At 36.7% G+C, this 26,379-nt stretch overlaps 1 protein-coding gene across 15 annotated transcripts in view; it reads right to left on the bottom strand.

Moving 5' to 3' along the window:
• Positions 1-408: 408 nt before the first annotated feature.
• The window catches only part of CEP128 (centrosomal protein 128), a 319,695-nt gene continuing 293,724 nt past the window's right edge, over positions 409-26,379 (bottom strand). For 13 of the 15 annotated variants that reach the window (XM_036429922.2, XM_045575777.1, XM_045575837.1 and 10 more), the window contains 5 exons: positions 22,379-22,456; positions 20,479-20,592; positions 9,312-9,420; positions 1,387-1,510; positions 409-1,121 (listed from right to left, as the gene is read on the bottom strand). In XM_036429922.2, the coding sequence (XP_036285815.1) occupies positions 1,079-1,121; positions 1,387-1,510; positions 9,312-9,420; positions 20,479-20,592; positions 22,379-22,456 (468 nt within the window). In that variant the 3' untranslated portion in view covers positions 409-1,078. The remainder of the gene's footprint in view (positions 1,122-1,386; positions 1,511-9,311; positions 9,421-20,478; positions 20,593-22,378; positions 22,457-26,379) is intronic. The other 2 variants (XM_045575747.1, XM_045575865.1) reach the window with 1 other exon arrangement.

Genomic DNA, 26,379 nt, shown 5'->3' with positions numbered 1-26,379 from the left:
CATAGTGAGTGGTCCAGGTCGTTCTGCCATTAGGGTCAATTTGCATATTACCCTTTTATTATATAGGATAGAGGCCTGGTACATGGGTGGGAGCTGGCTGGCCTGCCCTGAAGGGGGCCCTGGATCAGGATGGAGGTACCCAATGGGAATGGGGCCAGCCTGGGCAAGGGGCCACTGGTGGTTTGCAAGCTAACCACACCTCCAGTCAGGGTGGGGGTCCCTGCTAAGGGATGAAGCTGGCCTGGGTGAGGGGCCACGGGTGGTTTTTAGGCCAGGCCACACCCCCGGCTTTGTCAGGATGGACATCAGGAATGACATCCAGAAGATATCCAGTTATCCGGTCTAATTAGCATATTACCCTTTTATTAGTATAGATGGAAAATCTAACAAACACAGACGTGATGCACATTAGGAAGGTACTGCTTTATTGTTCTTGTATCTGTGCAGGATTCTCCCACCATGACCCAATGTTCACCATTATTTAGCATTTAATAGAAATCTTTCTCCACTGGTAGATCAGCATGTAAAGAAGACAAGTTCTTAAAAACTTCCATGTGGGAAAAACTGAGAGGCTGAAAGTAGATAGTATCAAGTTTATGAGAACTCCTGCAGAGAAAATCTCATGGACATAGGTGTTTGGTACTGTGATTTTGGTCAGAGTAAACCAATGATGGTCCAGGATATAATTGAAGTGATCGCAGAGGGATATTTGGCCACAAAAAGACAAATAAATAAATTGTGCATTGAATTATTTACAGGGCTCTACAATTCAGATAGCACTGTAAATTCTTTATTGCTATGTAATAGGGATAATTGGAAATAATGTTAATGTACTACATGTAGCAACAGACTGCTAAGTTGATGAATTTAACAATCCTGAGCATTTATAAAGTGAACTACTATTATGTTTGCATATCTCCATGACATGTTATAACACATGATAATTTATTAGGGAGAAAGCAGTTTTTAAAAAATCAGTTGTATATAAATGCTCCCTGAATCTGAAGTGCTGGCAACTTCTGCCTCCAGGAGAACTCATTTTCCTCCTTTTAAGCTAGTCATTGTTGAAAGACCTCAATTATAAACTCAAATTTTGGTTGGGAAAATGAGACTGGCAGCACCTGAAAAAGAAAATGCAAAGTGAAAAATATCACTTTTTCTGCTGGTATAAGTTGTAAGTTAGTTGTAAGTATCCACGAGCTGATAGTGTTTGGAGTGGTTTAACGTATATCATTCACAAGGACCAACTGTATTGTCATAGTAGTCGGTGTTTGGCAATCTGAAGAATACAGACTTCAGCGATGTCAGCTAGAGAATGTGGGCCAAATTGCAACAAAGGTAGATATGATATTGTTTGTAGAACACTCATGGAAAGCAACTAATTACATTTTGCTGTTTTTGCTTTCGTATTCCTGCTTTTTAGATTGTGGACTTGTTCCATCCATTGGTAAACCTGTGGCATCCTCCTTGGTTGAAGTTGAATCGGGAGTAAAAGTTCTTTTGGTAAATGCTGGCAAGGTAAAAGAAAAGAGAAAAATCAACCTAAGTGAATATAATTCCTGGACCAAAAATTGTAAATAATCATATTTCATCTAGTTTTCTGTCAATTTTACATGGTCTAACAGACCCTCAATGTAGGAATAACTTTAGTCAGTTTACTATATTTTCAAAAAAAAAAAAAAATCCATGTGATTTAATTTGGGGGAGAGGGATATGAAGTATCTGAGAGTAGAAGATGTGTGTGTGGCCAGTATGTAATGGTGTAAAGTACACAGAATTTTGGAGCGAGAAATTTTAAGGGTCTCCTTTATGCAGAATATTCTTTGTTTCATGAAAGGAAATTGAGACTAGATTTAGAATGTAAGGTATTCTGTTGTTTTTTTACTACCTCTAACATCTCCTATGAGCTCCAGCCAGGTATACCCAACTATGTGAAATCTTCCTAACTGATTTCTAATCTCAGATGCCTGCCCATCCTCTTCTCTTCTCCACCTTCAAAAATGAAACACCCAATCACCTAGTTTCTCAGACCTTGGTTCTTTACTTCCTTTGTCCTGCCTCCTGCACCATCCCATTTAAGACTGAGTTCTGATGGTTATGCCTCCAAGTTCTACTTTACGCTATTTCTACTTTACACTAGCCCAAGCTACCATTTCCTTTTTTCCTGTTTTCATCTTAGTGCGCTTTTCTCTACACCACAACCAGAGCTACCTTTCTTTAAAAAATCCTTACCTGATGGTATGTTTTTATTGTTTGGGGGAGACAGAGGGAAAGGGAGAGGGAGAGGAAGGGGGGGGGGAGGGAGAGAGAAAGAGAGAGAGAGAAATGATAGGTTGATAGGTTACCTCCCATACAAGCTCCAACCAGGGATTGAATCCGTGACATTTTAGTGTATGGGATGATGCTCCACCCAACTGGGCCAGAGTTATTATTTAAAAGGTAAATCAGCGTAGGTCATTTTTCTGCATCACCCCTACTACATGCTCGCACCATCACCACCACCACCAATGGCCTCCCAGTGAACTTGAAATAAAATCCAAACATCATCTGACTTTAACTCCCTAAAGATCTCATATTTCTCTCTCTCTCTCTCTCTCTCTCTCTCTCTCTCTCTCTCTCTCTCTCTCTCTCTCTCTCTCTCTCTCTCTCTCTCTCTCTCTCTCTCTCTCTCTCTCTCTCTCTCTCTCTCTCTCCCTCTCTCTCCCTCTCTCTCCTCTTTCTCTATCGCTTACTCTTTCTCACTGACTCTCACTTGCTCATTCAGTGTTCCATCTCTCTAGAAGACCATGTCCCTTTCTTCTCTGCTTTTTTTTGCTCCCTATCGAAGGAAAACTTTCCACACAATTTTAACTCAGTGGCTTCTTTTTACCATCCAGGCTTCAGCTCAGTTGTAACCTCCTCTGAAAACCATCTCCTGATCACTCATTTAAGGGAGCAGCCCTGTTCCAGTAGCTTCCATCATTTCACCTTCAAACCACAATCACCATTTCAAATGGTTTCCTTGTTTACCACCTGTTCCTCTATGAAATGAGGTGACCTCTCCTGTCTTGTGACCTACTGTAGCCCCCAGAGCCAGAGAGCCTTCTGCACAGCCTCTTAGCAAATGTTGCTTGAACAACTGAATGTACTTAAGAAATTTTTAAGAGATAGCCAGTTAGGGATTTTCCAGTTGCTTTCTAGAAAGCATCTAGAGTGTACCTTGTCAAATTACAATAATCAGAAAATATTTGGTACCTAAATGGTCAGTGAAAAGATAGACACAAACACACACACACAAACACACACACACACACACACACACACCTTATCATGTAAAATAAATCTATAAAAATAGAGAAACAGAAAGGTTAGTGCTTTCATAAAATAAAATAAAAAATCCTTTCAAAAACAAAAAACGTTTTTTCTACCTCATCAGAACTGCAAAATTTTTACAGCCATAAATCCTCGGCATTTTATGTGCAAAGTGGAGGATCACATAGGAAGTTTCTATTCAGAGTTAGGCGAGGGGATCCTGACACTCAGCATAGAAGTGAAAAGTGTGTGCTATTCTGGTTGCGGAGAAATTGTTTCACCCGAGGGACTTACTCCCACTACAGGCTCGTTCTAAGGTAAAGTGAGAATACTTAACTTTTCTTTCCTCTTTATAGCACATAAGCTGAGGTAAGGAAGTAAAATATGGTCCTTTTTAGCAACTTTCACTGATTTGCTTTTCTAAGACTATCAAGTTAAATTAATATGCATGAATCATTTCCAACACCTATAATAATCCTCAGATAACATTTTTCCCCCTAAAACTGTTTTAGAATTACAAGAAAACCTGCAATCCTCATATATTTTTAAAACTTAGTTTAGAGATACCAACTCCACAAATATCAAGCATTTAGTCTCAAAGGACTGGAAACTCGAGAAGTCATCACTATGACACCAGCCTCACTCACATCTGGTCTGGTCCCGGCGGCCAGTCCTGGAGTGTGTCCCTTTAGCCTAAAAGGAGCTATACATGGAGACTAGTGGTCAGTCGCTACTTATAAAAAGTAAAAATGACAGTTTCAAAAGCTGGCATTATGAGTCTCTCTTACTTACTAAGCCCCCACTGTCTACAGCTGAAGGTAATGGAATCCAAGTCTTCTAAAAGAGTGTCCTGAATTTCAGCCATAACTTCCAGCCAGCCAGGATAAATTTGGTCGTAATCATGGCTCTAAAGAATGGATTTCTGTGTTCCCATTTCTAATGGTAATATAAACTTACAATTTATACATTTCTCCCCTTCTTCCTGGCAGAAGGAATCTACCTTTTCTTGAATTGACCTGAACTATACAAAGCTGACATAAATTACTACTGAAAACAAACTTTCATTAATGCTGGATCATTTCAGAGACCACAAATTATGCAGTATTTTCCCATTTCCTTTGTTTTTTCCACGGTCAGTGATTCTTTGCTGTAGTTTGGTCACAGTTTGACAGGGCACCTAAGTCAGCAGAATGAATTCCTTAGCATCTACAGCACAGGCAGAAGCGCCTCATCCAGTACAAATCCCAACCCGAGGAGGAAGGAGCCTGTGCTGTGGGCTCATAAACTCCTCTCCATCTCAGCCCCTACTGTTATTTACTCCTAATGTCCCTACACTGGTCTCTACATCTCTAAACTCCAGCCTTCATGGTTCATTCAGAAGATAATCAAACACTTGCTAGTGTAAGATTCCTTTTTAGCCCAAGCGCACATACACATGTCAAAGAGCACCAAAGGGCTACCTTCAAAGATGGCAGTCTCTTGTCCCATCCCTCCAATCCCACAATCCTGCTCCCCAGGGTCAACCACAATCAACTCTTTTAGCTTTATTTTCTGTATTTACTTCAATTCTTGTAAATAAAAGAAGCTTATATTGCTATTTTATTTATTTATCATTTTTAGACTTATCCACACCCATCCACTTCTCTTCATCCCATCCTCCCTATATAGTTACATCTGAACTTCGAGTTATGTCAATAGTGAGTATTTATATTAGACTATGACTATATAAATATGGCTCACACAACCTAATAGGTATGCTATGTAAATGTTTCTTTTCTTGCTCATTCTTTTCCCCCTGGAATTATTAATTGACCCATGTTTTTATTTTTGTTTCTTATTTGCTCTTGCTCTATGACCACCCATAATTGTTTCTAATAACTCAATTAGATTTGCCATATTTCTATGAGTAGTTTTTTCTAAGGTGCTCAAGTGAAGTAAATAATGTATCAATTCTTTTATTTCCTAAAGATTTTCCTAATGGACTTTTTCTTTTCTTCCTTTGGTATGAGAGAACTGAAGAGCATGAGTGCCCAGATTAAAAGGGCTCACCCAGCAAGTATCTTATAAAGGTAGTAAGACAAGACCCACAGGGAGGCTTATCATCATGAAACCTGGTGGGGTTAAAGGTCCTAAAAGTTCCATGGAGAATTAGTGGTGATGGAGAAGATCACTTCCAAGGAGAAGGAGTCAAAACAGTAAAGACATCAAGTTTTCAACAGCAACACTAGATTTTGGAAGATAATTGTGCCGTGACTGCAGAAGTAGTTTTCAACATAAAATTTTATAGCCAGCCAAAGTTTTGCCAGAATGAGGGGGAAGAAATCCATTTTCAGAAATACAAAAGCAAAACATTCACCTCCCTTTCTGCATTGAGCAGAGAAAGGCCTGGGATCTGAGGCCCATGAGCATCAACATTGAAAGAGGGTGAGAAGAGTCTCAGGATGACATCAGTATACCAGGTACTTGCGGGCGGGCCTTTTTAACCCACCCAATTCTGGCCTTTCTTCTGTTTTCCTTGTTCTCTCATCCCAACACTCTCACTAATCAGTATCCTTCCTCTTGAACTGAATTTCTAAATATCTTTTCTTTCTTATTGTGCCATATTTTTTTCCTTCTACTCTTTGAGATTTTCTCAACTTCATTTTTCACCTTTCTAATTTAACATATTTTAAATTTCTGAGATCTTTTATCCTGTGTTCCTTTTTCTTTGCATCTTGCTCTTGTTTTTAATGGAGATAATATTTCCTCTCATATCTGAGGGCATTAATACTTTTAAAGACACCTTTATTCCCTGGATTATGAATTTACAGTAGGTGCTGTTTTTCTCTTTGTTGGTGTTGATATCTCTCTTTTGTAATTTTAGAAATTTAAATGGGGGTTAAAGAAAAATTACAGAACAATTTTTATGAATAAGATGAAATTGTTTGTGCTACAAAAATGAAGTATTCAGGGTGATCTTAATCTACTTCTAAGATACCATATTATGAAAAAACATAGAAACTTCGAGGTTCACTAGAAAATCAAATAAGAATAAATGTGATTTTTAGTATTAAGTTTAATTCAATAACATAAAATGTTTAACAATAAGGTGCTTATGAATAAATTTTCTAAAGTATCCTTCAAAATATTTCGGTAGATATGTGAGAAAAATCATAAAATAAATTTGTCGAAGATGAGTACCGTATTTTCCGGTGTATAAGACGACCCTCTAATTTTTACAGTTAAAACATAGGTTTAGGCCTATATTCGCTGTATAAGACTACCCCTCACTTCCGAGGCAACACCAGTTCTTTTTTTAATAGACCACCTCTCTGACTCTGGCCAAACTTTTTACTAGAACACAGTGTAGCTTCGGGTATAGAACATGTACACTGTGTTCTAGTAAAAACCCTGCTCAGATTGGTCAGAGTCAGAGAGGCTGTCTATTAAAAAAAGAACTGGTGTTGCCTCGGAAGTGGGGGATAGTCTTATACAGCGAATATAGGCCTAAACCTATGTTTTAACTGTAAAATTAGGGGGTCGTCTTATACGTCGGAAAATACGGTAAAACCTAAGGCTATCTATAATAATAAAAGAGTAATATGCTAATTAGACCAGATGTCTTATGGACTTCATTCAGACATCTTTCCTGATGAAGGTGGGGCAGAGGAAAGCCAGCCGGTCTGGGGTGCCAGCAGGGGGCAGCCCAAGGGAAGCCAACTCCGGTCAGGGTGCCAGAGGGAAGCAGGTGCTGGCAGCTTGGGAAGGAAGGCCTACTCTTGCATAAATTTTTGTGCATCCGGCCCCTAGTGTTTTAATAAAATACATCATTTATCAATTAAATAAATCAATAAAGAAGTTTACTTACATTTTTCAAAAGATTTCTTATTGCCTTTTAGAAAGAGAAGAAGAGAGGCAGAGGGAGAGGGATAGGGATAGGTGGAGGGATAGGGAGAGGAGAAGGGATAGGGATAGGGGGAGGGGGAGTGGGAGGGGAGTGGGAGAGAGAGAGGAAGAGGGAGAGGGAAACATCTCTTGGCTGCCTTCTGCATGCCCCCAACTGGGGATCATACTGGAAACCCAGGCATGTGCCCTGAAGGAGAACTGAACTGGCAGCCTTTTGGTGCACAGGATGATGCCCAACAAACTGAACCACAATGACCAGGACAACAGGTTTACTTTTGAAGGTAAGTTTTCAGTCAGATTTTACAGCATAGGCAATAATACAATTTTTTAACACTAATTATGTTCTCAGTGATCTTTTCTTCCTACTTTATTTAACTGTATATCCATGTAAGTGAGATAATTTATATGGAAATGAATGGCTGCCTATGAGGAGTATAATATATCTTATCGAGAAATGACCACAGCTGGCCATGAAATGCTACTGAGTAGAAAGCTAAACATAGTTTCTCTCACTGCCTGTCATAATATTAAACAAAATGCTAAAAGTCATGACTCTTTCTTCCCTCTTCTAACCACTTCCTTCTAGGTGCCTTTGTGGGCACCTTATGAAGTTCACAAAGGCAGAATTAAACAACCGTGGAGCAATGACTTGGGCTCCGGTCATGGTGCTGTTTATCTCCAGGCCAGGCATGTGATTGCCTTGATGGATGGGATAGAATATTTGATGGCGATTTGCCCACCCTCCATGTCCATATACATCACACAGTCCCAAGGGAATTTTTCCATTTCTTAATATGAAAAATAAGAAATCTGGCCTCTGTATATCAGATCCTGAGGTTATAACCAACTTGAGATAACAGTCCATATTAAAGAGTACCTGCTAGGTTAAAATAGCAGAGGGTTTATACAGGTATATAAAGTCACTTGGTAAATGGTTAAAACAGGGAAGAGAAAATGCTTAGCTCTTGGAATAAAATAATTGTGATATAATGAAAACCAAAACATTATCAGAAACTAATAAATATTTATTCAATGAATCCATAAATATAAATCAGCAAAAATGAGAATTATCACTTTTGGATTTGACCTATTTCCTTGTGGTTTATTTTGGTATTTTTATTTTATAGTAACCTCAAATTTTTTTTTTTTTTAAATAAGAGGGTTTTCAAGATTTTATGCACACACTCTATGCCCATAGTAAACTGAAAAGCTAAATGATTATTTAAATAAGAAACCATTAAATAACATTTGAGTCCTAGTGGTTTGGATAAAAGTAAATTTAAAAAAACAATTCCTACACTCATTTATTTAATATTAGTTGAGTATTCACTATGTGCCCAGTACTATGCAGGATGCCGAAGAAACAGTGATGAACAGAACACACATCGTACCCATGATCATGCGTTCAATCTTCAGTGAGCAGAGAAATAAATAAATAAATAAATAAATAAATAAATAAGTCAACTCAAACAAGAAATAGCTTCATAATTATTCTGAGAAGGGTTTTAACAAAAACTTGGAATGCATTGTGGACACTCATAACAAAAATCATATTTAAAACTATAACTTCTGAAGGCTTCTTTAAGGACATTACATATAAGCTGAAACTTGAAGACGGGGATGGGTGAGTGGTGGGTGATGGTATCCTGGGTCAAGAGACCCTATACCTTCTTGGTGTGGATGATGTACTATCAATATTTACAGTGAATTCACAGAATGAAATCTAGCCTGTAATCACATTAAGAACCTTATTCTTTGCAAAAGATTACGTATTTCTGAATAGTTCTATGCAAAGATTTTCCACTCTTTGATGATTTGGATTGTATTGTGATACCCTCTAACTTCCTTTACCCATTCATCCACAGTTACCAGTAATCTCCACACACACAAAGTTTGCTTAATTAAGTTTTTCTGATGAGGGTAAGATCTACAAAAGAGGGATCCCATATATATCTGTAGTAAATTGGGTAATAAGTGTACTCGAGGAGCATTTTTTGCATGATTCCTAATGAAAATTTTTTCAAACACATAACATGAATATTACTATCATGGATTGGCCTTACATTTTAATCTTCCCATGAGTTGCATTTCCTTAAATCCAATTTAAAAAAGCAGTACAGGACTTCATTACTTACAAGCCGAGTGTGAGAACCGTGGAGCAGACAGGAAGCGACTGTGGTCCTGCCAAGAAGATGAGTGATCTAGTCCATGTGCATTGGCACTTTCGGCGAAGGTTCGGTCATCCTAGAAAAGACAGCACAGAGTTTCAGGTCACTGGTTACAAAATACAAGATTAGGGATTCATTCAAATGTTCTAAATGTGAAACTGAACCTCAATATACAAGCTACGTTATACATATAATTACAACTATTGTAAAAAATAAAACCTGTGCATGTACAAAGAGAGAGAGAGAGAGAGAGAGAGAGAGAGAGAGAGAGAGAGAGAGAGAGAGAGAAATGACCTGAGCCATTCACAGCATGACATATTTCTTTCCAGTCTTTTTTTCCTGTGGGTAGGATTTGTAAACATTATTATAAAACTGTGATCATTTATTTACCTTCATATTGTAAACATTTCTGAAGTCATTCTATTATCCTAACCTTTAGCATGTAGGTTACTCGGATACTATCTAGTGGATACACTATACTTAGCTAGCACAGCATGCTTTACTGGGCATTTAGGTGGCCTCCAAATTTTCCTCCTATAAATAACACAGTGAGAAACATCTTTAAATATATGACCTTTTCCATATTTGTGATATTCCTTATGACAAATTCTTAGGTGGAAATCAGAGTCAATAAAAACAATTTGATACTTTAAATACATTGAGCTAGGCTACTTTCCATAATGACCATATTAAACCTCTTACTCATTCAATAAATATTTAATACCTAAACAAAAATGAACACAGAAGAGGTCCTTCTCTCATGGAATATATAAATGTATCCTTCCCCCAGGCCTTCACTAAAAATGGGAATGATAACTCAAATAATTTTACTAATAGATTTAAAATAGATGCTTTCATACTTTTCTCTGATAGTAAAGATGCAACTTTGTTCTCTTGAATTTTTTTTATTATTTATACAATTCATTTTTTTCTTTATTTCACTCATTCTATTCATTCAACAATAATGAACACCTACTATGTGCTGCTCAAATAAGGAACAAAATGAGGTATGCGGTCATGCAATTTTTCAGCTTGCAGAAGAAAAAGGCATTAAAGAAATAAACTAAATAAATAACAATAAAATGAAAAACTGTAAGCATTATAAGAAGAATAGGAAATAATAATAAGAACTAAATTTACATTTGAAAGCTCCTCTGAGCAGTGATATTTAAAGCAATATTTGAATGCTGAGTACAAATCAATAAATCAGCCAGGTGAAAACTTACGGGTGGGTGGTGGGAGAGTTGGAGGTAAGGGAAGCAGAAGATAGAGGTCAGGGAATGATGTGCCAGACATGTGTGAAGATGCTGAGGTGAGAGTTTGTTGTGTCTGAAGAACTGAAGGAAGGCCCAATGGCTTAGGAACACGGAAGCTGAACTAAGTGGATGCAATGAGATCAAGAGGTGGGGTTCGGATTTGGGAGGTTTTTCTTAAATAAATCAGAAAGTCAGTCCAGGGTTTTCAGGAGAGGAATGGCATTTCACAGATTACTCTGGTCTCTTTATGAAGAACAAATTGAAATGGCACACATTTTTATCTGAGAAAACCAGCTAAAAGACTGTAACTGAGGATAACTGTGGGGTCAAAGGAGAGGAAGGGATCAAAGATGTTGCCAAAAATTCTAGATGAGACAATTGAGGATTAGAAGCCCCAAAGAGAATCCTCAAAACATAGCCACCACAAACAGCAGTACCTCATGTAACATAACAACCCGATGAATTAGTATATTTTATGTCTTTGACACATATGTGTTACACAAATGAAAATGAAAGGCCATAAAGAACATGGTCATATACATTTACTCGGAGCTAAAACAATGGACATAATCCTCAGATGGTTCAAGTACATTAGCCTTTATGTACCAAAAGGGAGTTCAGGTCTATTTAAGATGCAGGCCAGTAGGTTTTCAACTAAATGATTTATAATTCTGACTAGTTATAGGGATTTTATAAGAAATTGGAAGTCATTCACTACAGAATTTTTGGAAAGGAAAGGACATATATTGTGTCCCAAATATATTTCAACAGCTACTGTAGAATGAGCTGACAGAGGGCGGCTTGGGACTGGGCAATGGACCTGGCTCTTACAGTCGGATGTGAAGTACTCAAGGCCTGGGAGGATCTGGAAGATGCACAAACGGAAGAGAGTTAGTTCTCAACCAATGCTAGAAATCTCCAGTCAGTCATAGAGTTTATATGAGGCATGAGAGAGAAAAGCATAAGAAATGGTTTCCTGGTAAAAGATGCTTTAAAGACTGTGAGCCAATAAGAAAAAGGAAAACTTAAGGAAACACAGACACCTGGCCTAAAAAAGACAGTGAGAGGGATGAAGTGGAGATGCAGATTGGGGCTGAATGAAACAGACAGTGCAAAGACAGGCTCACAGTGTACCTACCAGAGGAAGGATGAGGCACACAAAGATTTTTTCAATCCCTGCTCATTCTTCCCAAAAGGCATGGACTTAAATTTCTAAAGCAAAATCAACTGGATTCAAAGCACAGGTTCTCTCTTTTCTGTTCACAGAAATAGAATACTTTCTATTTTTTAAATTATACAACCAGTTTTGAGGCATATGACAGTTAAAATAGGACACTGATATTTCATATTTAGAACACTTGGAAAATACAGAAAAAAATGAAGAAAATAAATAACCCAGCAAGTTAAAAATAAACCTAGTAGCCTAATGTAAGGGTAAATTTTCCCAGTTCTCATTTATAAATATTTTATAACTGAGATCACCTTTTGTTGACAATTTTTTTCTCTACTTTTTCATTTAATGTTATATTAATATATGGGAATTTTCTCTGTCATCACTATCATTAGGGTTAATCAATGTTTATTTTACTAATCTACTATTGGAAATTTAAGGTTGGTTTCAGCTTCCTTCTATTATAAAAAACCATTTGATAAGCATATTGGTACATAAAGCTTTGTCCACATTTTAAATGTATTAACTTAGCATAGAGTTCTGGGAGTAGAATTACTGGGTGACATATTTTTAGGCTGTTTATTTATATCAATTTAGTGTAAATTATCAAATTTATTTGCAGATTTGTTCCGATGTATTTCCTAATGATTCTTTTACTGCCTATAGAAATTCTAATAATATCTTTTCATCTCTAACATTGAAAACTTTATCTTCTCTCATTTTTTCCTAATCAGTCTGGATAGAGGTTTTTAAATTTTATTGCTTTTGTCAAAAATCCTGGGTTTTATTTCATTTCTTTCCCTGTTTTTATAATTTCATTGATCTCTGCTTTTTATTATTTTCTTCCTTTTATTTAATTTATGTTTGATTTGTCTTCCTTTTCTAACTTCTTAAGGTGGAAACTTAGATTACCTATTTGAGACTTTTCTTCTTTTATATCTTTTATAATATACACATTTACTAATGTGATAAATTTCCCTCTGAGTACTGTTTATCAGACTCTCACAAATTTTAATAAACTATACTTGTATTTTCATATAGCTAAATTTTTTCTAATTTTTCTTGTGAGTTCTGCCCTGGGTTATTTAGAAATATGTTATTTAGTTTCTAAATATTTTAAGATTTTCCAGATATCTTTCTGTTATTGATTTTTAGTTTCATTCCATTGTGGTTAGACAACAGACTTTGTATAATTTCAATCATCTTCAATTTATTGAGACTTGTTTTATCGCCCAGAACATAGTCTGTTTTGGAGAATGCCTGATGTGCACTTGAGTATGTGTAGTCAGCTGTTGCTGGGTGGAGTAGTCTTTAAATGTCAGTTAGGTCTGTTGGCTGATAGTGTTGTTCAAGTCTTCTATAGTCTTTACTGATTTCCTGCCTACCATTTTATCAATGAATAAAATAAGAATATTGAAATATCCAGCTATAATTATGAATTTGTTTATTTTTTTCTTAGATTTCTATCAGTTTTTGCTTCATATATTTTGGCACTCTGTTAATAAGCACTCAAAATTTAGAACGGTTGTCCCTTCCTTTTAAAATTGTTGACTTATTCAACCACCTACATTTTTTTTTCACATGCAAAAAATGAGGAAGCTTACCACTGACATGCTAGCATCTTTAAGGTCCAACATTTTATGTCTTTAAAGACTGCCAGAATCACCCATATTACCATGAAATACAACTAAAGAAATGAAACCTAAAAGAACACCCTGAAAGAAAAATATTTCATAATTCTTTCAATAATCAACATACTAGAAGATGAAAAAAATAACTCACGTCCTCCAATTATATACTAATGTCTAATTTGTGGAATTTCTATATAAGTAAATTTTATAAGGTGACCATAAGATGATTTTTTTGTAATTCCTACCTACTCTTTAATCAAATACTTAAATAAGAAAAAGAAAGTATTTGTTAAAAAATATGTTTTTGCAGTTTTAGCAATCTTAGCTTTTGCTTTTTACCAATTCTTATATCCTTAGCACAAGGACTTATTTTTATTGCTGTCTTAAGCCTCAACAAGTTAGTTAGCCAGAATTCCCTGTAAAAATTCCACTGGGTGCAGGGACTTGCATTTTCTAATATTTTCCCTGGGTTTCTTCCACTTCTATTTCATAACCCACATTGTAATTGGTTTCTTAAAAGCTGTTCCAACCTGACTAAAATGTCTTTGCTAAACTGATCTGTAATGATTAATATTTAATGACGCCCACCAAGTATTTTTCTCTCAGGAATATTATAAGTTCAAAGTTTATAAGACAAATGATACATTTAATTTTTTTAAATTTAATTTATGCAACCCTTCCCCTGGAGAGAAGGAAAAACACTTGTGTGTTTCTGAGCCTGTGGCAGGAATGTTTTCCTGAACTTGTCTCCACACTAACAATGCACTATCCCTCCACCTCAACACCATTCTTTATTCCCAATCCTCCATGGGTGCTTAAAAATGCTTAACCTCCTTCTCAGTAGGTTTTATTCCTGTTTGAAAGGTAAGCCTGGGCAGACAGATTATGTAAAGCCTCCACATCTCAGTCTGCATGGCTCCTATTTTAGCTGTTAAACCCCATGAGGGTGAGGCTGTTATTGTCTCTATCTATTCATTCACCCATCCTAATAGTCCACACTTTAAAATACCACACAGTGCTATTTGCATTAAGGAACTAAAAAAATAGACACATAGGGTCATTTCTTGCCCAAAGTACAGAAATAAAAGTTTGCCCATGGTGGAAGTTGGAACATAGGAGACTGCTACTCACATATTCTGCATGTAAAAAATGAGGGTGCTGGGCCAGATCATCGCTAAGTCATCTTGGTACTAACACTATGATTCCAGCCTATCTGAACAGAATCACTAAAAAGCCAGCACTTCTAACCATGCACACGATCCTTACCACAGGAATTCCCTTGCACAGCATAGTACTATCAACCCAAAGCCACGCTCATCCACAGGTGAACAGATTTATGACTACACTGTGCTAGATTAGAGCATCTGACAAATTTACCCTTGTCTAGTTGATACTTTATTGCATAAAATTTAATATTCCCAACCACTCACTAATGAAAAGGATCTATTCAGTGTTGCTATTGTTTTTTAACCTACTTCAGATTTGGCTCTGCGTTACTTTAGTCCATTTTCAGAGGCCAAATCTAGTCTACTCACAGTGGATACAAATTTGCCATAAACAGTGACACTCAAAAGAATGTGCAGGCAAAGATGCAAAGATGTTTTAATGATGGTGCATCATTGGATTAGTATTCATTCTCTTAAAGTGACTATTTTAAAGAAAACAATTATTATTTGCATGAACGTTATTCAAACACATTTAATAAAAACTTCCAAGGCATTTATTTGGTATTCTTTATGGTTTTAGTATCTAGAATACTGAATTTGAGATTATTCAAAATGGAATCTTTATATATGAATTTCTTCACATTTGTTCCTTTCTGTTGCTGTCGAGTAAATCACTGGGATGGCTGAAAGCTTGTTAAGGGAACTAGTTTGGTAGAGTGGGGCTCAAGCAGGTTAAAAAATTAATGTGCTCATCTAAGTATCCATGTTGAGTCCTAAATAAACACTTTTGATACATTGCTATTTTCAGATTTTACAATAAAGAAAAATCCCAATCCTTTTGGCAACCTTTTGTTTAACTTCTAAAAGAGCAAAATGAAATCAACTAGTTAAATATTATAGCTGGCAAGTTAGCCTTGATCACTTCAAAAGATTAAAAATCTCTTCGGACTTCAGCATGATTTGATTGCCTGCCAGGTTTCATATGTGTGAAATTAAATTTCTGTTAGAATAGAAAGGCTGAAGCCAGAAAAAAAAATGTTTATTCACAATTTAACATGTATGTGTTTGCTGTGTATTCTGGAGTCAAAGATGAGGCAGACAGTATCTGCCCTCAAAAATCCTACAGTCTAGTAGAACAGCATTTCCAAAATTTCAGTATTCAACTATAGTGATATTTACTATTTTCTTTTATGTTCATTTATAGATTAATTAGCCTTGAACCTTAAATCTCTATATAAGAGGGGCTTAAGGAATGCCAAACTGGTTAAGATTGGTGGAAGCACAGAGCTATATTTGCACAGCAGTTTATATATGATTTCTTGGAGAAGCATGAACAGAAATGGTTATAAATGAGATCATCGGGGCATGATGTGGTTAACTCTCCATCAAATTCCCCCATAGTTGGCACTATTATTACCAAGAAATTTTTATAAAATTACCTAAAAAATACACTTGTGATATATTTTAATAGTCATTAAATAAAAATCACCTACAATCTTGATTTGCATCAGGAGTTAACGCATAGCATGCTTTAGAAGCTATTGTACTATTGTAAAAGATTTAAAGTATGTACAGAAATAGCTGACCTAAGAGCAATTAATTGCTATAAGCAAAGTATAAACAAATCAGGAAGAGATCCAAGGAAGGAGAACTGTCTCCCAGGAGCAAAACCGTACTGAATACCATATGCACACTTACACCGAACAAATATGACAAAGAGCTTCAGCCAGCTCTGCTTTCATACACTGTGCTGAAAGACATCATCAACACTTCCTCACCCACCTCATCTTATCCTATAAAACATCTGCTTCCTTAAAAAGAACTTACATACTGACCTTTCCACTAAAAATTGAAAAACATGAATTTCCTTTCAGGAGGCGGAAGGATGGGAACAATACATGCCTTCTGTGATTTTACTAAAAAACCCACTGCTAATTAAAACCATATATTTAGTATGTGTAGAGAGCAAAAAATGAAGGTAGCAAATGGGGATTTCTTGAATAAAACCATGCTCCTCTGTGAATTCAGATTAGCAGTGCTATACTATTGGCTGACTTTTGAACATTCTGTTCTATCTGAAACAGCTGGACAGCAAGGAAGCAAACTGTCTGACAGAAACCCAGTTAGGCCTGATGAAAGAGAGGCCATGAAATGTTCTCTGCTGTCTCTACAAAGACAAAGAAAAAATGTCAGATTCAGCTTTGAATTAAATTCTAAATATAAACTTTTAGAACAGACTTGGTCCAGTTACTTGGTCAACTTAGTACAATATTACATTATGCTCTTGGCAACTGTGCACGTCACTCCTGATGAAAATCTCGATGGGTTTCTAGAAATCTGATAGTTTTTGTTCCGGTGATTGTCACGAGAGCAAATTGCAGGAGATAGCTCTAGCCTGAACTGCAAAAGAACCTGAGTTACTTCCTGCTAACCCTTCCCTCCACTAGAAGTGTGATCATAGTGGACGTCTCGCTGCCCTCCTACATTAACAATATAGGCAAGCTAGTTGCCAACATGGCTCTCCTATTCCAACAGTTGTACAACTGTAATGCTAATAACCACTCTTTTTCAAAGAGAAGGGGATCAAATCCTTTCCTGTACTTTGTCATCACAAACCATTTTTTTCAAAAGACTATGGGTATCTTTATTTTTTCTCTGAACTCCCATTTCAGTCTATTGAGGTCTCCATAACAGCATTTATCCCTTTCTCCTTTGCACATAAGTTGTGTATGTGGAGGCTTTGGATTCCTAAGGATTGGTAATAATTTTTCTTATTATACCATTCTCTTTAGCCCTTGCAGAGTGCCTGTGTACAGTAGAAATGCAATAAATGTTTGTTGAATGTTGTATTTTAAAAAGACAACAATAACAACAAGCATGAATATTCTTCATTTAGAATGGAAGCTTCAAGAAGGCAGGGATCTTTGTTTATTTGTTTAATGATGTGAGGCCCATGCATCTAGTAAGTTCCTGGCACACAGCTAACAATAAATATTTGTTGAATGAATGGATGAATATTGTGATTTTCCAAAGAACATGAGCAGTATTTATTTGATTGGTAAATAAAGGAAAGAAAATGTCTTATATATGTGCAAAGGAAGAAAGACCAGATTGGCAATTTCCCCTTTCTCTCTAGACAAAGAGTTGGCAAGTGTTTTCTATAGAGGATCAGAGAGTAAATATTGAAATATATTGAACTTTTTTGAGCCATACAGTTTCTGTTGCAACAACTCAACTCTATTGTTGAGTGTAAAAGACAATACATGAATAAATAAGTGTGGCTGTATTTCAATAAAACTTTATTTACAAAAGGAGTCAGCAGGCAAGATTTGGACCCTAAGCGGTAGTTTGCTGGCTCCTGCCCAAACCTGTTCGGATGAAGACAAATTGATAACTATTATCTCCAAGAAGACGATGCCTTCTGCATCTTTATACATCCTGCATCACCACCTATAACAGGTAGCACAGTCCTTTGTGATATGGTAGCTACACAGTATATGGTTTTTGAATTACACTATATCTTCCAGTAACTGACTTCTTAGATCCAGATTTCAGTAGAATCAATAAATTCAGTCCCTGCAATGTGCCTTTTCTCTGAACACTGTCCTAGCAAAACATGTAGGAAGTTAATAGCTGCTGAAATAATAACTTATGGGCACATTCTCTCTTGATAGAAAGAATCCCAATGCCTCTTATAAATGAAGTTGTTTCTTTAGGATGCCTACGACTAACCTGAGGTAGTAGCTCTTCTGATGAGCCATGAAGCCCAGAAATGATTAACAACTTTTTCACTGCTCATAGGAGTTTATGCTTCTTTTGAAACTGCCCTCCCTCCCAGTCTTTTTAAATAAATTGTTTTCATAAAAAGCATGTAAAAAATGATCACGGGTATCTGCAACCAGCAAAACTGTTCTCCCACATTTCTATCTTTAATGACTACAAAATGTGATATTTACATTACTTTTATTAGATTGCTGCACCATTTCAGGCACGTGTTACATGTGGTGACAGGCTACATATTCATCACTGAGATGAATTGATGTTTTACAATGTTTAGATTGTACTAATGTGGAACACCGTCATCATATAATACATTTTCTGGCCCTTTTTTGTACTTGCACTACCTATATGCAAAACTTATTTCTCATTTTGCTAAGTTTTGGCCTCACTTACAAATCAGGCTTGATTTCCACTCCAGCTGAAAAAGTAAGCCAGGCATATTGAGGTTTTAATTCTGATTCAACCATTTAATTGTTCTAAAACCCTGCTTTCTTCAATGGTAAAAGATGGGGCAGGGGAGCGGGGGAGGAAATGGTACCAACCCAATAGGAATGCTGTGAAAATTATATGAGAGAATGCATATAAAGTGTGCAACACCTACAAAAAGAGCAATTGCATGTGATTGGCTCAGTAAAGTGCAGTTATTATTATTCGCTATTGTCCAAACCCTGCATTTCTGTTTAAGTTGGCAGCTCCCCTGTAAGTGGTGGAGAGATGCTGGAGTGTGTGGGAGACTACTGGGAATGCTGGGAGATGATTCAGCAAACTTAAATTTTGTTATATGAAACAACAAGGACCCTACTGGAGTCCCTACCAACAATCTATAAAAAACAAAGGTAAGATGCTAAAAAGATACAGGATTCCCTCTTCACAGCAAGGGTATGAATAATATGGCATAATAGTGTTCAATTTTCTGGGGGTTGAGAAAGTTGGGTGCTCATTTTAAGTATGCTAGAGAGGACTATAGAAATGAACACTCATTATATCCACTGAGTGTTCTATCCAATTTCATTCAGGAGGCAGCAGCTCCTTAGAAATATTTTATTTGGCTGTAATGAGTAAATAGATACAGTGTAATGAATATTCATTCGTACATACTAAAGTCTGTAAGAATATAAAAGAGCCCAAAGAGCCTTTAGCTTTTTTATTATTTTTTTTCTAAATTGACTTGGTGTGTCCATTTGAATATTGTTGGATTCCCTTTCAGTCAGTGTTCTCAATGGGGGTCAATTTTGTCCTCAAAGGGGCATCTGGCAGTGTCCGGAGACATTTCTGGATGCTACAACTTGGGATAGAGGAGTCTACTGGCATCTACTTAGTAGGGATGCTTTGCAATATCCTACAATGCATGGAACCATCTCTACAACAGTTATCAGACCCAAATGCAAATAATGCCAATGTTGAGAAAGCTTGCTCTAGTTAATACCTATTAAGAATCCAATGTGTTTGAAATCACCCACAGCCCAGGTGGATCTTGAGGAGAATCAAGGAAATGGTGGGCTTCTTTTTTTTTTTTTTTTTTTTTTGTCAATATGGTCAAATTTTCCTAGTGTCCTATATTGGTCTCACCCCAAATTTTAAGTTCCCTAATCCATCTATAAGCATTCCCATTAGTTCCCTAATTCATCTATAAATTCCCTAATTCATCTATAAGCAGCCCCATTAATTAGTAGTATGGAGTTCATATCCTCATGGAAAGAATGATGAATGACAGATAACTGTATGTGCCAACACTATAGTTTACAAAGTTCTCTATATGTTACTTTACCTATTAGGGACTTCAGCACTGAAAGTTGCTGGGCTTACACACAAAGGAGTTCAACCAACTATCCATACTTAGTCTTTAACCAACCAAGACACCAGGGTTTCCTGCCTCAGGATTCTTAAACAACATCAATTCCCATGGACAAACAATATATTACTCTCACAGTAGCATAAATGTACAAATTAGTTCCCACGTAAAAGTTATAGGCACTATCTTTTTATTCTCTCCTCCCACAAAACTAAAAATCTATTTCATGCATCAAAGAATATCTTCTCTTACAGGAACCCTGCAGGAGCTGCTGTGAGGGCGGTAGCCAGGAACATGGAAAATACTCTAAGATTGAACATGTTTATAAAGGACATTACTTTGAAGCTTCTGATTCTGTACTTGGGCTCATCTCGATGCTGCTGAAGAGACTCTCTGGGAACTCTGTATTTGGAGTACCTCCCATCTGTTCTCTCGGATAAACTGTGGGAATCCTGGAAAAACAACAACAATCTAAACTGGTGGATGAAAGAAAAATCAGCATTTGAAATTAGAATAAAAGTATTGGTATGGTATGCATGCATATGGGCATAACCAATGGACACAGACAGTAGGAGGGGTGAAGGCATGGGGGATGAGGTGGCCGAGGAGAGGTGAATGGGGGGGGGGCGGGGAGAAGGAGATTTGTGTAATACTTTAAACAACAAATAATTTAAATTTTTTCAAAAAGTACTGGTATGTAGAAAATAAACAATTAAAGTTTAGAGAGATACTTAGGGGAACCTAAGTATCATCATAGGTTGATACTCTCCATCAACATAGGTTGATGAAGAAAAAAATGGTCATTTTGGATGACACGATAAAAATTAACTAGGGTCCCACATTAGAAAAAATTGTGAATTTGCATTTTATTTACAACTAGTCCTGGTGCCAATCTGAAATGACTGACACTGTTTAGTTGAAAGAAATAAGTTTCAAGTAACAGGAAGTTTTCTGTAGATGATCATTAATGACATCATGCCACTTCCCTAGTAGTATCTGGCATCAAAAAGAAGGTTACCTTTAAAACTAGCACCCTATTTTTCACTAATTCTTAAATAACGTTTTACTTTTCTCATCTCACCTCAAAAGCAAAAAGGTATCTCACCTCACATCAAAAGGTATCTCACCTCACCTCAAAAGCAAAAGGGTAAAAGATTCAGGTAAAAAAGAAATTAAAAAAAAAAAAATTTCCTCAGCTGGTGTCTCTCTCTCTCTCTCTCTCTCTCTCTCTCTCTCTCTCTCTCTCTCTCTCTCTCTCTCTCTCTCTCTCTCCCCCTTACTTCCTACTCTTCCTTCATTTTGGGGAAAAAGGATAAAATACAGCAAATAGTCACTATAGCCATTTATTTAGACAATAATGTTATAAATTAGAGAGACATTAAAAAATTACAATAAGGGCAACTGATTTTTGTATGTAAGGAATATCATCTTAGTTCCCCAAACAGCACCAAATTAGAAGGAATATTAAAATTCCAAATTTCTCATTTTTATATTTAAAAAAAAGCTATAGCCCCTATAAAGCTAAGAATGAGTTGCCCAAGGCTAGGCAATTTGTGGTGGATGGGGGCTTGGAACTCAATGCTGCTCCCTTTCACCATTACAAATATACAATGCTTAAATGTGGGATTATAGAGCTGAATCACTTCTTTCAAAATCCCCAACCAACTGAACTGGCCAGGGCTCTGCGAGGAACTTTAAAAAACGATAGTAGGCAAATCCATACATGTAATTAACTGGGGTTTTTTAATGAAAAGCTTTGTGATTAGAGTTCTATCAATAAATGGCATGGGATATAAAATCTAAAGCTCTATGCAGATTTCAATTCAAATGCCATAGTACCGGGATAACCTGTACACCATCATCTCTCTCAAACGAACAGTATTCTGAAAAATTGAAACTCCAAGAAGATAATTTGTAAATTAAAAATGTTTCTCACAAAAGTTATCTATTGTCAATGTAATGTGTAATCTTTTTTAATTCGCAATTTTTTCTAAATCATAGTTAAAGCTTCCGAGGGCCAAATGAGCTTCTAGGAGTCGAGTATTGTGCTAATATATGCCCCATTATTTTCAATCCGGACATGATAAATGTCAATAATCTCTGATAAGATGGAGTGTGAAACGTCCCAATGTTTTTTGGTCTTTCCCTCTCCTTACAACTTTCTTTGCACATCAGAAAGATGTCAACTGTTTTCACTCAAATAAAAATACTGAAAGAGACAAGCCAACTCTTTCTTACTCTGAAGTCCTTGAAACCTTCTAGTAGGCTCAGTTTCTCAGGCACAGACTCCAGATGGTCTAAAGCCACGCGGGTACTCTGGAAAAGAAAACATATGGAAACCAAACATTATAAAATTTTTATTAATACTCTCAGAACCCAACAACTAAAATTCAGTTGTACCACTGGTGTAAGTAGTTCAAGCTGTAGGCTTAGAAAATAAAATAAGAACAGAAAGAATAGTATTTCTGAGATAAAAATATCTTTTAAATCAGAAGAGTGACTGACTTCCTTTTACAAAGTATCTATATATAAAATTCATTTGCAAGACTGACTCAGAAATGAAAACTCTTCCTGGACAATTGCTTTCAACTGATATTCTATGGGACTTTCTATGGAGCATTTCATATTATTATTAATTTGCAAACCCACTTCTGTGAATATCAGAAATAAACCATAAGGTAATACCAAGAAATAGATGTATTTGCAGTTATTTATCTATGAAGCACATTAGAGATCCTCACATGTTGCCAATATAAAAAAGAAAAGAGTTTTCAATGATTATTTTAGTTAAAAGAAAAAGGGGATGGGTTTCAAGACATGGGAGAAATATCTAAAATTAATATTTGTGACAGGAACAAAAGATACTATAATTAATCAATTACTTACACAGTCTTTTGAATAGTAAGTCACTAATTTATACCTACCAATATAAACACCTACAGGAAATTATCTAAAAGTTATTTTGAAGCCAATGTAAAATAGGAGCTTAAATCATAGAATAATCCTGAGACTAGATACTGTATCATATGCATTTCTCTATTTTTATTTTGTTAATCCTCACCTGCGGATTTTTTTTTTTCCTTACTGTAAAATAAAACATGCTATACTTATACTTTTGCTTAAAAATTTCAGTCAACCAAGTTACTGCATCCATACAAAAATGATGATACTGCCGAAACCGGTTTGGCTCAGTGGTAGAGCGACAGTCTGCAGACTGAAAGGTCCCAGGTTCGATTTCAGTCAAGGGCATGTTCATTGGTTGCGGGCACATCCCCGGTAGGGGTGTGCAAGAGGCGGCAGGTTGATGTTTCTCTCTCATCGATGTTTCTGGCTCTCTATCTCTCTCCCTTCCTCCTCTGTGTAAAATATCAATAAAATATATATTTTTTTAAATGATGATACTAACACGCTATTTTCCTTTTTTATAACATTTAGCACTAGTACAACACACTACATATCCACAGAGTGGCTTCAATACATTTTGGCTGAATAAAGACAAAAGCAGAATTGCTATGTTCTTTACAAACTATTGACCGTTGGCCTCTTTATTAAAAATCCAACAGCTAAAGTTTGCTATTGCATTTCTTTTCTCTAGTACAAGGACATTACCAGGTGATAGAAACAACAGTTAAGTTCAGAAATCCTGTCTATTAGGCCCTGTGGCTCTTGCACCAAACTCTGTGGAGTTGAGTAGTTTAGACTGGTCCATACCACATTTTTCTGTAGTCCTCCCTTTGTTTCAGATTACTGGGAAATTAAAAAATATAGCATAATAACACAAATAGGAGCAATTAGGAATAAGAATGGGTTTTTACTGCTATCCTTAGATTCTTGTTTCTTGTAGACAAAGCTCAAGAAACATATTTAATCATAGGAACATTTTAGTAAATACACTTCTTTTTCTTATGAATGTATAACAACTGCCATTTTCTTATAGTGCTGTTGGAATAAAGTGTTTTGAGGTTTAGATGAACAAAGAAAGAAGATGTTGTCTGTATTTTTATTTTAAAGTAAGCGTGTGCATTTTTTGGCACTACACAGATATTAAATAAACAAGGCTATGGAGCGGTTTATTTGGGTTCAAAAATGCAATTCTATTTCATTTGGAAAGAGATCCACTGCAAAATTTTCTTGACAAATGGCTGAAAGATGGTAAGAGGACCTGAGTAAACAAGTTTCAAGGAGAGGAAGGGTGAGATCATAAAAAGGAGAGACTGTCTGACTTTTTGCTGTGGTGACTGTGTCCAGCACAGCTGCACTGGCTTCATAGGGCCTTCTTCTCATCCAAGCTGCGTAAGACACTCACTGGGACCAAGCTCAACGGTAGCAGAGAACAGGATGGCAAAGCCATTTTGTTGATGTATATTCTTCAAAGAAGCCCAATGCTCAAAGGTGTGTGGATTTCTTGGACTACAAGGGAAAACCTTCTATTTCTAAATGGAACTCTATAAGAGAGGGCTAAAGATCAGACGCCCACTTAGAAGTGTTTATGTGCATCTTGGGGTAAGAGGTGCATAAGGCTTATTAAATTAAAATACCACCTAATGTGGCAATATGACATCAGTGCCTATATGTGAGCTAAAGTACAGAAGAAGTTTTGTCAACAAATTATATTTTGTTGGCTTGCAACATAATTCTAGACCTTCTTTAAAAAGCAAAAATTTGTAAAATCTGAGGATAGTATATCTTCATTGAAAATTTTGGTAAAGAAGGCTTTTGGGGTATTTTCTCTCATTAAAATAATCTATTTATATAATCCTCACTTGAGGGTATTTTTCTATTGATCTTTTAGAGAGACTGAGAGAGAGAGGGAAGACAGAGAGAAACATCGATGTGAGAGAAACACATCGAGTAGACATGCTCTGACCAGGGTCCGAGCTGGGAAGGATCCTGCAACCAAGGTATGTGCCCTTGACCAGAATTGAACCTGGAACCGTTTGGTATGGAGGCTGATGCTCTATCCACTGACAGAGCCAAAATAATTTTTTAAGTTATTAACTACATGAAATCTACAGAATCTGCCATTCCAGATTATTGCTTTCTTATTTCTTAGATATAACCAAGTTATATTATAGCCAACCCATGACCTTATTGTTAGCTTAATTTGGGGATTTTTTTTTTAAAGGAATAAGTTGAAGGAGAAAGGAGCACAGAGGGAATAAAGAATCATATCTCTTCTCCATGAAATACTTGAGATTCCCTATTTAAACATATTTCTTGCCACCACCTAACATAAGAGAAAAATAATATACCAAGAAAAATGAGGACTAGCTTAGTGTTCTCTTCATGCTGAACAATGAATTAGACCTTTATAACTGGTATACCCAGAGGAGCGTCTTGAGATCCACAATCTAATTTCTATTAAAGCCATCACATAAATGTCTTAAAACTGAAAATAAAATATACTGACAAAGAAATTTAAGAACGTTTGCCCTCAAAACGTGATTATCTATACTAATAAAAGGGTAATATGCTAATTAGCCTGGGTTGACTAGACATCTTCTGGATGTCCGACTTCCTTCTGGACAAAGCCATGGTGGTGGGGACAGAGGCAGAGGCAGTTAGGGGCAATCAGGCTTGCAGGGGAGCAAGCAATTAGAGGTGACCAGGCCAGCAGGGTAGCAAGCAGTTAGGGGCAAGATCAGACTGGCATTGGGGAGCAAGCAGTTAGGGAACAATCAGGCAGACAGGGGAGAGGAGTTAGGGGGTGATCAGGCCAGCAGAGGAAGGCAGTTAGGGGGTGATCAGGCCAGCAAGGGAGGGCAGTTGGGAATGATCAAGCCAGCAGACAGAGGCAGTTAGGGGTGATCAGGCAAGCAGGCAGGTGAGCAATTAGAAGCCAGTGGTCCTGGATTGTGAGGGGGATGTCCCAGATAGGAGAAGGTTCAGGTTGGGCTGAGGGACACCCCCTGCCCATGCATGAATTTCATACACCAAGCCTTTAGTCTGTTAATAATAGGCAAACAGTATAAGCAGGATTTCCTGGAAGAGTGTGGGTTTAGCAATGCCTACTAAGGTTTCAGGTTAAAGAAACTAAGCTTCTGGATTTACTGGTCCCAGACATGTGTTCAAGCTGGCCAAGGAACAGCGATGAGTGGAAAGTATGCTGAACTGAAAATGAGCATACCTGCTCCTGGATATGCACAATCTCTTAATTACACAAATTAAAAGTAACACGCTGTTATATCAACTAAGCATGTGAATGTGAAAGTGCTCTGAAAACTGGCAAATAATTTCCG

This window comes from Pipistrellus kuhlii, unplaced genomic scaffold (genome assembly GCF_014108245.1).
Source record: "Pipistrellus kuhlii isolate mPipKuh1 unplaced genomic scaffold, mPipKuh1.p scaffold_m20_p_1, whole genome shotgun sequence".
NCBI classification, from domain to species: Eukaryota; Metazoa; Chordata; class Mammalia; order Chiroptera; family Vespertilionidae; genus Pipistrellus; species Pipistrellus kuhlii.
The sequence above is the reverse complement of the archived record's forward strand: the minus strand, read 5'-3'. Positions and strand labels throughout refer to the sequence as shown.